General features: G+C 35.8%; 1 protein-coding gene across 3 annotated transcripts in view; it reads right to left on the bottom strand.

Annotated features, from left to right (window-relative positions):
• Window positions 1-4350: 4350 nt before the first annotated feature.
• The window catches only part of evlb (Enah/Vasp-like b), a 67707-nt gene continuing 59206 nt past the window's right edge, over window positions 4351-12851 (bottom strand). For 2 of the 3 annotated variants that reach the window (XM_030128075.1, XM_030128073.1), the window contains exons 6-13: window positions 9950-10197; window positions 9701-9798; window positions 9468-9507; window positions 9150-9198; window positions 6912-6969; window positions 6758-6818; window positions 6524-6581; window positions 4351-5415 (exon numbers count right to left, since the gene is read on the bottom strand). In XM_030128075.1, coding sequence (XP_029983935.1) covers window positions 5378-5415; window positions 6524-6581; window positions 6758-6818; window positions 6912-6969; window positions 9150-9198; window positions 9468-9507; window positions 9701-9798; window positions 9950-10197 — 650 coding nt within the window. In that variant the 3' untranslated portion in view covers window positions 4351-5377. The remainder of the gene's footprint in view (window positions 5416-6523; window positions 6582-6757; window positions 6819-6911; window positions 6970-9149; window positions 9199-9467; window positions 9508-9700; window positions 9799-9949; window positions 10198-12851) is intronic. The other variant, XM_030128074.1, reaches the window with a different exon arrangement.

Here is a 12851-nt window from a genome sequence, read left to right as displayed (position 1 = left end):
TAAGGAAACATCGCGAGACTTGGGTGAACCCAGCGGTAACAGTACTACCAGTGATGGTTATGATGATGGGAAATCCAACGGGGTTCCCAAAACTTTCCATTAGGATAAGTTATGTTTTCAAAGAATACCCTCCAGACATATTTATATAACTAATTACATATCATAATATTATTTTCCTAATTATTTTACCGTATATATATTCTTTTTATTAAATTATTTTGTTTTTATTGGAAAAGGGAACAAGATATCTCAGCATTAACATTCATACATATGATATCTATTAAAGTCCTTTTTGTATTTCTTATTTTATACACAAAGCAGTGTCAAACAAAAAAAAAAAAAAAAAAACAAAACATATGAACAGAGTGCTTACAGTTTTGGTATTTCTCACTTAAAAAATGACAGTCACAGCTTTCAATACCTCTGTTCTTTAAACATCACATATGTTTATGCAAAAGTCAAATATTTGCAAAGAATAAATACAGGGAGATTATAAAGAAGAAATTCTTAGAGGTCTGGGCAGCTAGAGGATACAAACTTAATCCATTTGTCCCAAATATGGTAAAATTGATCCCTCTGGATTCTGATAGAGTAAGTCAGTTTTTTCATTTTGAAAATTTGCAAGACGGTCTCGTACCAATCTTCTAATGCTGGTGGAGTTGGCTTTAACCACCTTCTTGTAATAGATTTCTTGCTGGCTGCTAAAAGCACCTGTAATAATTTTGTATCCTCCTTCCATTCTATAACTGAGATATCACCAAAATATAGATTTACAAAGTTATAGGTAACATTAACCTTGAAGACCGATATTAAAGTCCCATGAATATCCCTCCAATATTAGTGCATCTTGGGACAGTCCCAGAACACATGATAATGATTGGCCTCCACACTGTCTCCAACACTCAGAAGAACCACCTCTGTATTTACCCTGATGGGGTGTCTTAAAAAATCTAACCACATTTTTCTAACAATGCTCTCTCCATTCTAACGAATTTGACCACTGAAACTGACAGATTTCTTCCCATTTCTCATCCGAAATTCTTATTCCCGCTTCCTTTTCCCATATATTTTTTATATGAAGATTATTATCATTTCTTGCCGTCATTAACACATTATATAGCTGAGAGATGGCCTTCTTTAGTGAGGAGCTATAAGCTTGTTTTAAGATTTTGTACCAGTTACTGTATATATATTCATAACAAATAGAGCACAACAGGCTTATCATTTTCCTTTTGCAGTTTCTGACTTTAGTTGCCCTGTAACTTTATCTAGTATGTAGACACATGGACTATGTCTCTAGTTTAAGTTTGTTATTTATTTTTCATGTGCATAAGTACTGTTTGTAATGATATAAAATTTGCCCTGTCACTCTCTCAGCTCAATGTCAATAAATAATAATTTACCACTGACTCACAGTAACAATATAATACTAAGTTAATGATAAGTACACGATAACAATGTAAGTACAATTAAATACTATGAATAAAAAGACTAAAATCATGAAGTCAGTTCTTAGTAGGACTGACTGGTTGATTTCATTACTAAGCAACTGCAGCACTGCTCCTGTAAGTGTTTATTTCTTTTGAGACAAGTATAAAACCACAGACTAAAGCATTTATAGCAGTGTTTTTCAACCTTTCTTGGCTCGTGACCCCATTTTAACATCACAAATTTCTGGCGACCCCAGACATTCAAAACAGAGACATTTTTTTAGCTAAAATTAATTTGTTTTTGATCATGTAATACTTTGCTATACTATGTTACAAATAAACATTAATTTTAGACAACATTTAGTCTATATATTGTATATTATTATGGACAGAGGCAGAAAAGCCAGGTGTAGATTACTGCACAAAGTGAGAATTTGATTTTCCTTGGTCAGGATATGTACAGTCAGTCCAGCTTGGATTTACAAAGCTGACAATTAATACTGAACAAACAAGAACTCAAACTATGAACTATGAAAGAGCTGCAGCATCTGAAACTGACCACAATGAACATTTGAAAGATAAACAGAACCACTTCAGTTTCAGTTTCCCAGTTTGTCATGTCTTTTATGGATTGGGATTGTCTCTGTCAACTCAACACGGATTTTTTATTAGGAATTTTTTTTTTTAATCAATTACTAGAAATTTCAAGTGACCCCATTTGAATTCCAGGCAACCCCACGTGGGGTCCCGACCCCAAGATTGAAAAACGCTGATTTATAGCCTATGATAATTTACAATGCATGTAGCTAGCTGGGCCTTTGACTGGACAAAAACAAGCACACATGCAGCTGTATGCAATGCACAGACAAATTATAATAAAAGTACAATAGAGCAAAAAAAAAGGGAAAAAAAATAGTTGTTCATTACACCTGTTTTCTCTTTAAAAGCTGTTTCAGATACAGTTTAAAGTTATTCCTATCATACATATTAATTCTACAAACAGAAAGTGGTTCATCCAAATGAAAGTTCACATGAAGACATACGACAGCTCCCCTTAGATGCTAATTGTGTTACTGAGCTGGGGACTCTAATAAGAGGACTCACAAGATCACTAAGTACCTGAGGAACCTGCTTATGTAGGCATTACCAGGTGAGTTTTACATTGGCAAATTCCAAAAAATGCTTAGAGATGAACATAATTAATTTCCTGAGAATATGTCCATGATATAATGTATTGATTTCCTGTCCAAAATTTTCATTGCTCGATTGGATCAGAGGAAAGTCTATACATAAATATTCTGGCTCTAGATCAAAATAGGCTCTGCAACTCGCTTGTGGCAGTTTCATTAAAGCAAACTTTTACATTACAGTCCACATTGGAGAAAAGCGCTGCCTCACAGTTTCATTTATATTGTGGCTTTCAAAGTATTTGCATTTGTTTCATTTTACTTGTTAATTTTCTGTTTCAATCCCTTCTGCTGACATGTAATATTTTATTCAACTCTTACTACTGTGTGTATTACACATGGAGCCTACTGAGATAATTATTACTTGCTTCCTATTGTGTTTGCTTTCTTTTACCATCTCTTATGTTAACAGGTCGGTTTTGACCCATGTCTTAAATCAGCTGTAAAATACACTAAAAACAATTATCTATCATCCCATTTGTTTCTCATCTCTTGGTTACCTTATTTGACTTCTTTACCAATGAAAATATTGGTTGTAATATTTTTGGTGTGAGCCTCTAAGCCTTTTTTTTGGTCAGTATACCCCTCGATGTGCACTCTGCAAGTCACCAGCTCTACACTCTGCAAGTCACCAGCTCTACACTGAACTGACCTCACATGTCTGGACATGCCCGTCTTTACTTGTTTTGTTTTTGTGCAGGTATACTGGATAACAAGGCAAAATGAGAATCCCCAAAAGCTCACATGATTGGGACAGGAGCTGGCTGTCGTGTGTTGGCTGACAGTGCACTTATGATTTCAGTTTTAGCTCTAATTATTGCTTTATGATCTTATTTTTATAATTGGGTCGAAACCGATCCCAACAACACAAAGGTCATAATTTCAACCAGAGCATTTCGTAATTTAGTGGAATTTTTAATTTATTATTTTTTTTGTTGTTGAAATAGAGGTTCCTGACAAAGTCAAAAAGCCTTGATGCAGTACACAAATTTTGCGTGGTTCATTTATGTGTTTAAAACCTAAAATGGGTCGGTGCTGACCCTAACACAAGAAGAAGGTTAAATCAGTTTCTGTTAAAGTGTAAGTTTGCATGCTACAGTTTTTAAAGTACATAAAGGTTGTCTATAATCAGGTTTAAACTGATGTAACTTCCATGATCTAAAAACACTTTTAAGAATACTAAATAAGTAAATGTACACTGTTGCCCATAAAGTTGGAATAACATGTTTTACCTCTTCTCATGAAATAATTGTGACAATGTGATTTATTCTTGATTCATAAATTGTAACTGGGACTCAGTCTGTAATCATTGCACCTGGTCAAAGGTGATTACCGATGTGTATAAATAGGAATAAAGAGAGAAATGTGTCTGAAAACAAAATTCCAACTTTATGGGCAAAAGTGCACATATCAAACTCTCATTCCTGAGTCTGATTATTCAGGCTGGATTTATCTTTTCACAGCTTCGTTTCATCTGTGCACATTATGACAGCATCTTTCACTGCAAGCAGCTCTTTTAGAACAATAATGAGCTCAGATGTTTCACACACTCCATGGGGCACCAGCTATAACTCCATGCACACACTCACTTATCACATGATTTTGTGTTGATGGAAAGGCATAAAAAAAAAATCCAAACTGAGAAAAAGAAGCTGAGTGAGAGAAAAACTCTAGACAGACGTAATAACAGCAGCCACACACAAAAGAAAATAGACGGCCTCAATAATCCAAGACATTGTTCACAGTTTTATTTGAATTCATGTTAAACGTAGTGCGTTTCTTTTTTTTTTTTTTTTTTCTTTTTGTTGTCAAACCAGGAAGCACTTTGTCATAAAAGGAGAGAATAAAATGAACAATACTTCACCATATCCTTGCAGCCAATAAACATTTTATTAACAACATGATCACAAATACTCTGGTGTATTATTTATTAATTTTTTCATAAGATTGCAATATCCAAAGAAGTTTATTCCACCCTATCTCAAGGTCAAAGCCTCTTTTTTCTGCCTTGGTTTCACATATGTGTTGGCGAAAAGGATAAAAAACCTTTAAAAAATGTTTCAGGTCATGTATTGAGGAAAAAAAAACAAACACTGGATGTGCTTACAGCTGTATTTAAAATGGAACCAAATGAAAAGAACCAATATAAAATACAAAACATTGACATAAAACGATGTGCAATAATAATTATTAATATTACCATTACTATCATATTCTCATTATCATTTCCTCATTATTACCATTGTACTTACTATCCTGCTACGACTCGTTTTACTATTAAACAAGACAATGATAAAAATGATAGTAATGATAATGACAATGACAGTGATTATATAAAAGATAAAAACACATTTGTGACAAAAAGAGAAACAAATAGTGTGAATTTTATCCATTTTCCTTTAGGCCAAGGAGAGAGGGGCAAACTGGGGTAACAAACAGACAGAAATATTTACGAAATCAGAGTCGTTTAATCAGTGCGAGTGTGTGCCCCGATCACGTCTTTCTCACCAAACATACAACCAAACCAAATGTTACACAGACATGTCTGAGGTGTTACAGCAACGTTTTTTTTTTTTTTCTGTACATTGCTTCAACACCACAGCTGAACAGGATGAGTAGATGTCACAGTTTGGGCCTCTGTTTCTGACTTCCCCTCTTCTTCTTCTTCTATTTCTCCTTCCTCCTCTTCCTCCTCAGGGCCACGGCAGCTGCTGCAGGGGCAATGGTTCCAAAAGGTGGTCGGGTAGCGGCTCTCAGAGATTATGTCGTGCTAACTCGACTGAGTTCATGTCTAATGGCTGGAAGCAAAGCGGAGGAAAACACAGGAGAAATGTTAGGCTCGTAATAAAGGTTGACGTGATGGGTGCTTTAGCTCAAGCGCTCTACTCAAGAATGAATCTGAAGTACTTGTAATTTAATTGAGTAGCTTTGCCTCCTGCAACTTTATGGTTCTTCTCCACCTCATCTCAGAAGCAATTATTATACGTCTTACTTCTCTACATTCGTCTGACAGCTTTAGCCACTTTTCAGATTACAGCTCTCCTGTCTAAAACCATGCATCTCCAAATGCTGCTGTAAGAGTTCCTGTATGAGCTGAGAAATATATAGTCTTTTTAAATCAACTAAAACCCTCTGAGATGCACAAAGCTGAGGACATGCCTGTTGTCGTGAGCTCGTGAGACTTTTTAGAGAAGCATGGCTGTCACAGGAATGCAAACAAATGATGATGTTAAAGAATATGATGCAGTGATGTAGATTAACGTACGCAACACTATATGGAGTAGTTAAAATGAGTAGTAAAATACAAAATACACATTAATGCAGCAGTAAAATTAATCCAAAAAAACAAGCTATGTAGGACCATTTTACCACTCATACTTTAAGTACTTTTTCTGATAATACTTACATACGTCTACTTGTAATGGAGTATTTTTACTGTATGAATATTCCTTTACAATCAGAGGCAAAATAAACGTCCCTAAAATATGGTTTGTGATATATTCTCTTGTCATTCAGTAACTTATTTGATCACATCTAAATGACCATTGTATCCACATGTATCTTCGTCTAATGCTAGGCACTACGTGTGTATTAGGATTCATTAATGTGTATTTTACACTTTACTACAGTGAGTCAACCTTTAACCTTTAAGTCAATACCACAGTTGCAGCTGTCTATTCATGTTTGATATACTACTGTTGAGGTCTTACAGACTTCCATGACTTCATTTACAAGATTTTAGTGCAACCTAGTGGTTGTAATTCAACATAACCTCCTGCTCCTTACATTGGATTGGATTGATTTCCAATTAAATATTTAATAACCTGAATTAAAGTAGAGACAGCATTTTCACAAATGTTGACTGATGACCCACTGTTAAAGTTTTTAAGGGCTGATTAAACATACCATCGATGATTTCTTCCTTCACTTTGTGCAACTCGCGGAACACCTCTTCCAAGATTTCCTAATGAGGCAGAAAGGAATCAAAATAAATGCCCACGATACATTTTTACATTTTTATTTAATTGACTGTATGGAAAAATAGATTTTTTAATACATCAAAATTAGGTTTTGTGGATGACTAATTGATCAGTTGCCAAAAAGGGAGTGAGATTAGATGTTGGAGTGTATTTGCTTTACCTGTTTCATTCTATCGAGGTCTAATGAGTCTGCGTCGCTGCCGCTGCCCACAGGTCGTACCCTGTGTTGGAAAAAAAACCCAAACCCTCTCTATTAGATTCACTACTGTTGTTCAGACACATACCCACAGAGCTATGGTGTTGCCAGATTTTACCTTGAAACCATTGACCGGTCTGCAGAGTTGGCTCGTTCCCATGGCTTCTTTGCACCATCTAGACAACACAGAAATAAAGTAGATGCTTAGATCCAACTCTCCTCCAGCGCTATAAATGTTTTTTCTCAAATTATAATCAAAAATTAGATTTGTTACATTCATTGTCTCTGGGAAAATTTGTCTTAGGCAGTAATGATAGAGCTAAATATGAAGAAATAACAGTGCAAGCCACAATGATAAACACAAAAAAATCACATGATAGAGTGATATATTGCTCATACATGGTAAGATACCATACATGTAATCACATAATATAAACAATGTGAAATAATCTTAAAATACTACACTATGCAATACCTGAGTAAGGCTTGGAATGAACTCACACTTATTTTTCATTTACTACTTCTGTAACATCCACCTGAATATAACTGTTCATATTCTGAATGTAGAACACGTAAATTGTCCTTCAGGATTGTGTGTGTGCATGTGACCACAGCGTTCTGCAATAAACTGTGACGAGGAAGGAAAGAAAAGCGTAAAAGCTGAAAACTGGCGACCACATTAGTAAAAATACAATTAGACTCCAGTTGAAATTGACTCTGAAAAGCTGGCCAAGCTGGTTTAATCTAATTGCAGGCTCTTGTCAGTGCACATTTACACAGTGGGGTTGCTGGACTTCCACTCAAAAAGTTAAGAAAGGGAAGTAAAAAGCAGGCTGAATGTCTCAGTAGATGAGTGGACACAGCATGAACAACCATTGAACAAAATATCACCCTGAGACAATTAATGATGATCAGCTCACACCATTAAGCTTCTAACATAAAAGTGTGTGTGATTGGTTGTTCGTCTCTATATGTCCAGGTCGTTATTGAAAATGAGAATCAGTTCTCAACTAACTTACCCGGTTAAATATGGGTCAAATAAATCAATAAATAAATAAAATAAAAGCTTCTTTCTCCGGTTAGTAGAAGAGAGATCAACCCTAAACAAAGGTAAAATACAGTCGGGGAAAAAATTATTAGACCACCCTTGTTTTCTTCAATTTCTTGCTCATTTTAATGCCTGGTACAACTAAAGGTGCATTTGTTTGGACAAATATAATGATAACAACAAAATCATTAGAGTTTAACTTAACCTTTTATCGTGGAAGTGACTATTTTTGGTAATTTCCTTAAACATTAAATATGGGGCCAATCCTGTGCCTCAGTGAGGTCCAGATGCATGTTGGTTTTTATGACATTATACAGTCATTCAGAGAGATTTTATGGATATTTTAAAGCTGTAAATAGTGAATATGAGTGATTTTTGTCAGTTTATGACCTTATAACAGCTGTTTTATTGCACGTGTTTACTTTTTAGCAAGTGCTGCTCAGATGTTTTAAGGCAAGAGGAGGGAGATGACAATGTCTAACAACACACTAAGTGAAATTTTGAATTTCAGAGTATTTCAATGAGTGCCCTTTGAAGGGTTAGGAGCTGATATCTAGACATTTTCCATGGTTTTCTTGACAATAATGAAAATCACTTATGTTCTTACCTCTATAGCTACGGCATTGTACTGCCAAAAACAGTGCTTTTAGGAATTCCATGGTTTCTTTTCTGTACTGTTTCAGTCACATGATACACACGAGTTAGTACTTGATTGAATAACCATTGTTTTTGATGACTTTTGATGGTTTAATAATTTTTTCCGCAACTATGCATATCAGTGTTACAAATGCATGTTTGTCCAAAATGCATGCATTAGACTTCATTTCAAAGGGACAGTCCTCTAGTATGTATGTGTAGTATGTGGCTGAAACACAACCTAAACCACATCAGTGTAAATATTGCTCTAATGTAACCCTTTGTAACTATAAATTGGATTGGCAGTGACCTAGAGGATGTTAATTGTTATATATTTGACTTCTCCAAGATTAAAAGAAACACATAACCTTAAAACTGCAACACCTGATTTTAGCAAAATTTGGGCAAAAATTCCAGCATCACCTTTCAGCATATTGTAATTTAAGTGAATATGATATGTCTGTATGCATTTTCATAGAGGTAGGAGGGTCAAATTGTGATTCAGTTTAGACAGACATGACCTGGATGTGACTCTACTGCTCTACTTACTTGGAAAATTATCTTAACTTTTCCATAACAGCATGAAACTGTGATAGTTTCATCTATATTTATATTTAGTGATTTGATTTGGGCCAGAGAAGTGTGGTTTAAACTTTGCCTTGGTTTTCCCACCTGTAGCGTTCTGTCCACGAGTGCTGGGTGACGGAGAATTTGGGTCATCCTTCAAAAGAGAGAGAGATCAATAATTACCACCACTTCAGGTCATTTGCATCATAATATGGAACAGTTTTTAATCTGAGCTGTATCTCATGTCTTCACTTCCCTCTGCAATATTCATTATCACACTTTTCATCGCTATCCAAACAATAATTATCATGCTCATGTAATTACCCGAACATTATCATGATCACTACCCTGAATCATAACCCTAATCATTATTGTAAATCACACTGTAAGCAGCAGCTTCATGAATGACTTCCATTCACTCACGTTTTGGCTGTCCTCTGGCTTCTCGGAAGCTGCTTTCCTTCTGGGAGCAAGAAGAAGCCTCAAATAAGACCAAGGCATCTCATCCAAATCAGATCCATACATGTCAATAATTTTAACCAGTGTGAACTCAAACTGCACATCGATTAAAGACTTCAGCGACCAGTTATGTACGATGTGGCAGCAGGATGTCAATGCAAAATGACTTAGCGGTTTCTGTAATTAATTGCTCTGACCTTCGTGCCAACAAAGCGTTCATCTCCTCCATCAGTCCACTGCTTCCTCCGCTTGTTCTGTTGGCATCGTTTTTGGCGCCTGAAGAGCTGTCCTCAGGCTGAAAAGAGAGGAGATAAAAGTTATGTAATACTTTCTTATGTACATAAATATCTAACATTTTAGGCAGAACTTTTAAGCTTGTGATGAATAATTCTGTTACATATGTGTGACTTCAATATCAAAGCAGCAGAGACACAACGGCGTCTTACTCTTTGGACGCGGCGCAGTTTGGCTCCTGCGATCATAGCGGCGAGGCCTGTTGGGGCGGGAGGCTCATCCCCGTGACTCCCCCCGCCCATGGGCAGCGGAGGAGGGAGAGGAGGCTGGGGTGCTCCCGCTGAAGGTGGTGGAGGTCCCGGTGGAGGCGGCGGGGGAGGAGGACCCCCCATGTTCATTGGTGGAGGTACTACAGGGGGGGCCACTGAGAGGACAGCAGGGTGGCCTTGGAAAGGAGAACCTGGAGGGAAAGATGGAGGAGAGGGGTTTGATCAAATAAAAATGTATAAATATGGAAAACGGTTTAAACATACACTCACTCATGAAGCCCGTAAAGTTGGAATAATTTTGTTTTCAGACAACTTTCCTCTTTTTATTCATCCTTCTACTCATCAGTCATTACCTTTGACCAGGTACAATGAGTACAATGAGTCCCAGTTACATTTTTTCTATTTAAGGATAAATCACAGTGTCACAATCATTTCACAAGAAGGTAAAATGTTTCATTCCACCTTTATGGACAACAGTGTACTTGAGTAGGAGCATTTTCTGAACTCTTGAGTGTGTTTTGGATGTAATTTAGACAGGATGCATGTAGACCAGTGGTGCCCAATATGTCGATAGCATGGCACTAAAAAAAACAGATGTCAGCCTATCATCCATCCTCACTATGACATTTGTCACTTGACTGACATACAGGCCAGTCCGTCTGACATCTGATCTTTTCTGACACACAGGTCACCACGCATGCACATTCAACCACATCTGCCGTTGCTTAACCCATAAAGCCCCAGTGTTACTTTTGTGGCCATTCGCAAATCATTTTTTCTCTATATTTAACCTTTCTGAAGTGGTTTATCACTATTTATTGTAATTTATTTATTTATTTTTTAATGAAAATCTGGTATTTTCCTACATTTAACCTTTTATCAGGCAAGTGACTATTTTTGGTAATTTCCATAAACATTAAATATGGGGCCAATCTTCAGTGAGGTCCAGAAGCATGTTGGTTTTTATAACACTATACAGTGATTCAGACAGATTTTATAGACACTTTGAAGCTGTAAATAGTGAATATGAGTGATTTTGGTTAGTTTATGACCTTATAACAGTTGTTTTATTGCATGCGTTTACTTTTTTGCAAGTGCTGCTCGGATATTTTTGGGCAAGAGGAGGGATACGACGATTTCCAATAACATAGAAAGGTTGAAATTTTGAATTTCAGAGTATTTCAATGAGTGCCCTATAAAGGGTTCATTTACTGATCATGCAGGTGTTCATAAGAGCTCAGAGTAAAGTTGAGGGTTATTATATCAGATACGTGACGTTTTAGGCCGAGGCCCTTCATCAGACTGAGGACAGACAAACGTACACACGTGTTTTATATGCAGCATCTAATCACAACACGTGACCTGCAATATACGTCATTTTAGAGTAACAGAAAAAAAATATTTTAAAACTTTTCAAACATATGATCAATTATAAATGATCAAGAGTCAAACGTTTCAAATGTCCACAAATACAAATTACACATTTGTTTTATATGCAGTGTCTGACCACAATAGCACGTGATATGCAATATACGTCATCTTAGAAGAGCAGAAAATAACTTATTTAACCTTATCATACATACAATCAATCATAAATTGTCAAATGTTTCAAATGTCTACAAATACAAATAATTTTTAGTGGTCAGACTGCTTTGCACTCATATATTTATAAATGTTTTGGGAGCTTACAGCTTATTTTTTCATGGTTAATTTTGGGATCCTGCACACCTCCTATTTTTGGATGTGCGTATTGTTTACCTTTTTTCATTATTATATCAGAAACAGAGAAAACTGAATAAAAAGTGACTCTTTCAGAAAAATATTAATAACTGAACATATAAACAAGTGTCTCCATCCATTGTCATTTATTAAAGCTACATGAGTTTTACTGGTGAATCAGTATTATAGAAGATGACGGTGTTTCCGCATTCACTATGGAGACTCTGAATGTCCAAATGGGTCATATGCGATGACCATGAAAAGATGACAAACTGCATTTTACACTAATTATTTACATGTATTGATAGAATCGGTGGATCAACAGTTATTATACATTTTAGATCAGTAAATGCTTTTGGTCGTCTTGGATATTTGGGTCTTTATGGGCTAATTAGCCTCCAATTTCTTTCTACTAACCTTAAGAAAGGGTATAAATATAAAAAATATGAGGAAATGTGGTACTTCCTTGACTTCATTATTTGGCTCCACTTATTTATGCGAGTCAACCTTTTCCCACATGAAGGTTATTAAGTCCAAGTACCATTTCACCATGACTAAAGATCATTTGGAAGTGTGCTTGAGGCTGGCTATCAGCAGTTACTGTCCAAACTATGCATCCCTGGCTGAATCCATTCAGGTCAAGTCATCAGAATAAGGTAATGACGAAAAATGTACAGAGTTGTACTGTGCAATATGGGTTCATACAATTATGCAAGGTACACCTACATACACATATAAAGAATATACAATATATTTATAAACAAATATATATTTTGCATTTTTATATTCGGTAAATCATTTTGACTTGGTCATTTTATAAGTAGCTTGTAAGACGAGAAAGTGTGTGCACCCCTGATGTAGATGTCCATAACAACAGCAAAACAAAACTCCAGGAGATTCTCTTTCAAAATGATTGAAATGCTTTTAGTATCATGTCTGGTCATATTAAACCCATTAAACATTAGACTATTTAATATTTTCATCATTTAATGGGTTTAATTAGACCACACTATGATGATATCTGGTATTTTAAAGGTACAGAAGCTGAATTCACAGAAAAAAAGACAAACTTTTCTAAAGTTCTGTGTCAAAACATACATTAGAGCTGTGGAACTGCGTCCACGGT

The sequence above is a fragment of the Sphaeramia orbicularis genome, chromosome 24 (genome assembly GCF_902148855.1).
Source record: "Sphaeramia orbicularis chromosome 24, fSphaOr1.1, whole genome shotgun sequence".
Taxonomy (NCBI): Eukaryota; Metazoa; Chordata; class Actinopteri; order Kurtiformes; family Apogonidae; genus Sphaeramia; species Sphaeramia orbicularis.
Note: the sequence above shows the minus strand (reverse complement) of the source record. Positions and strands in the feature narration are given on the sequence as shown.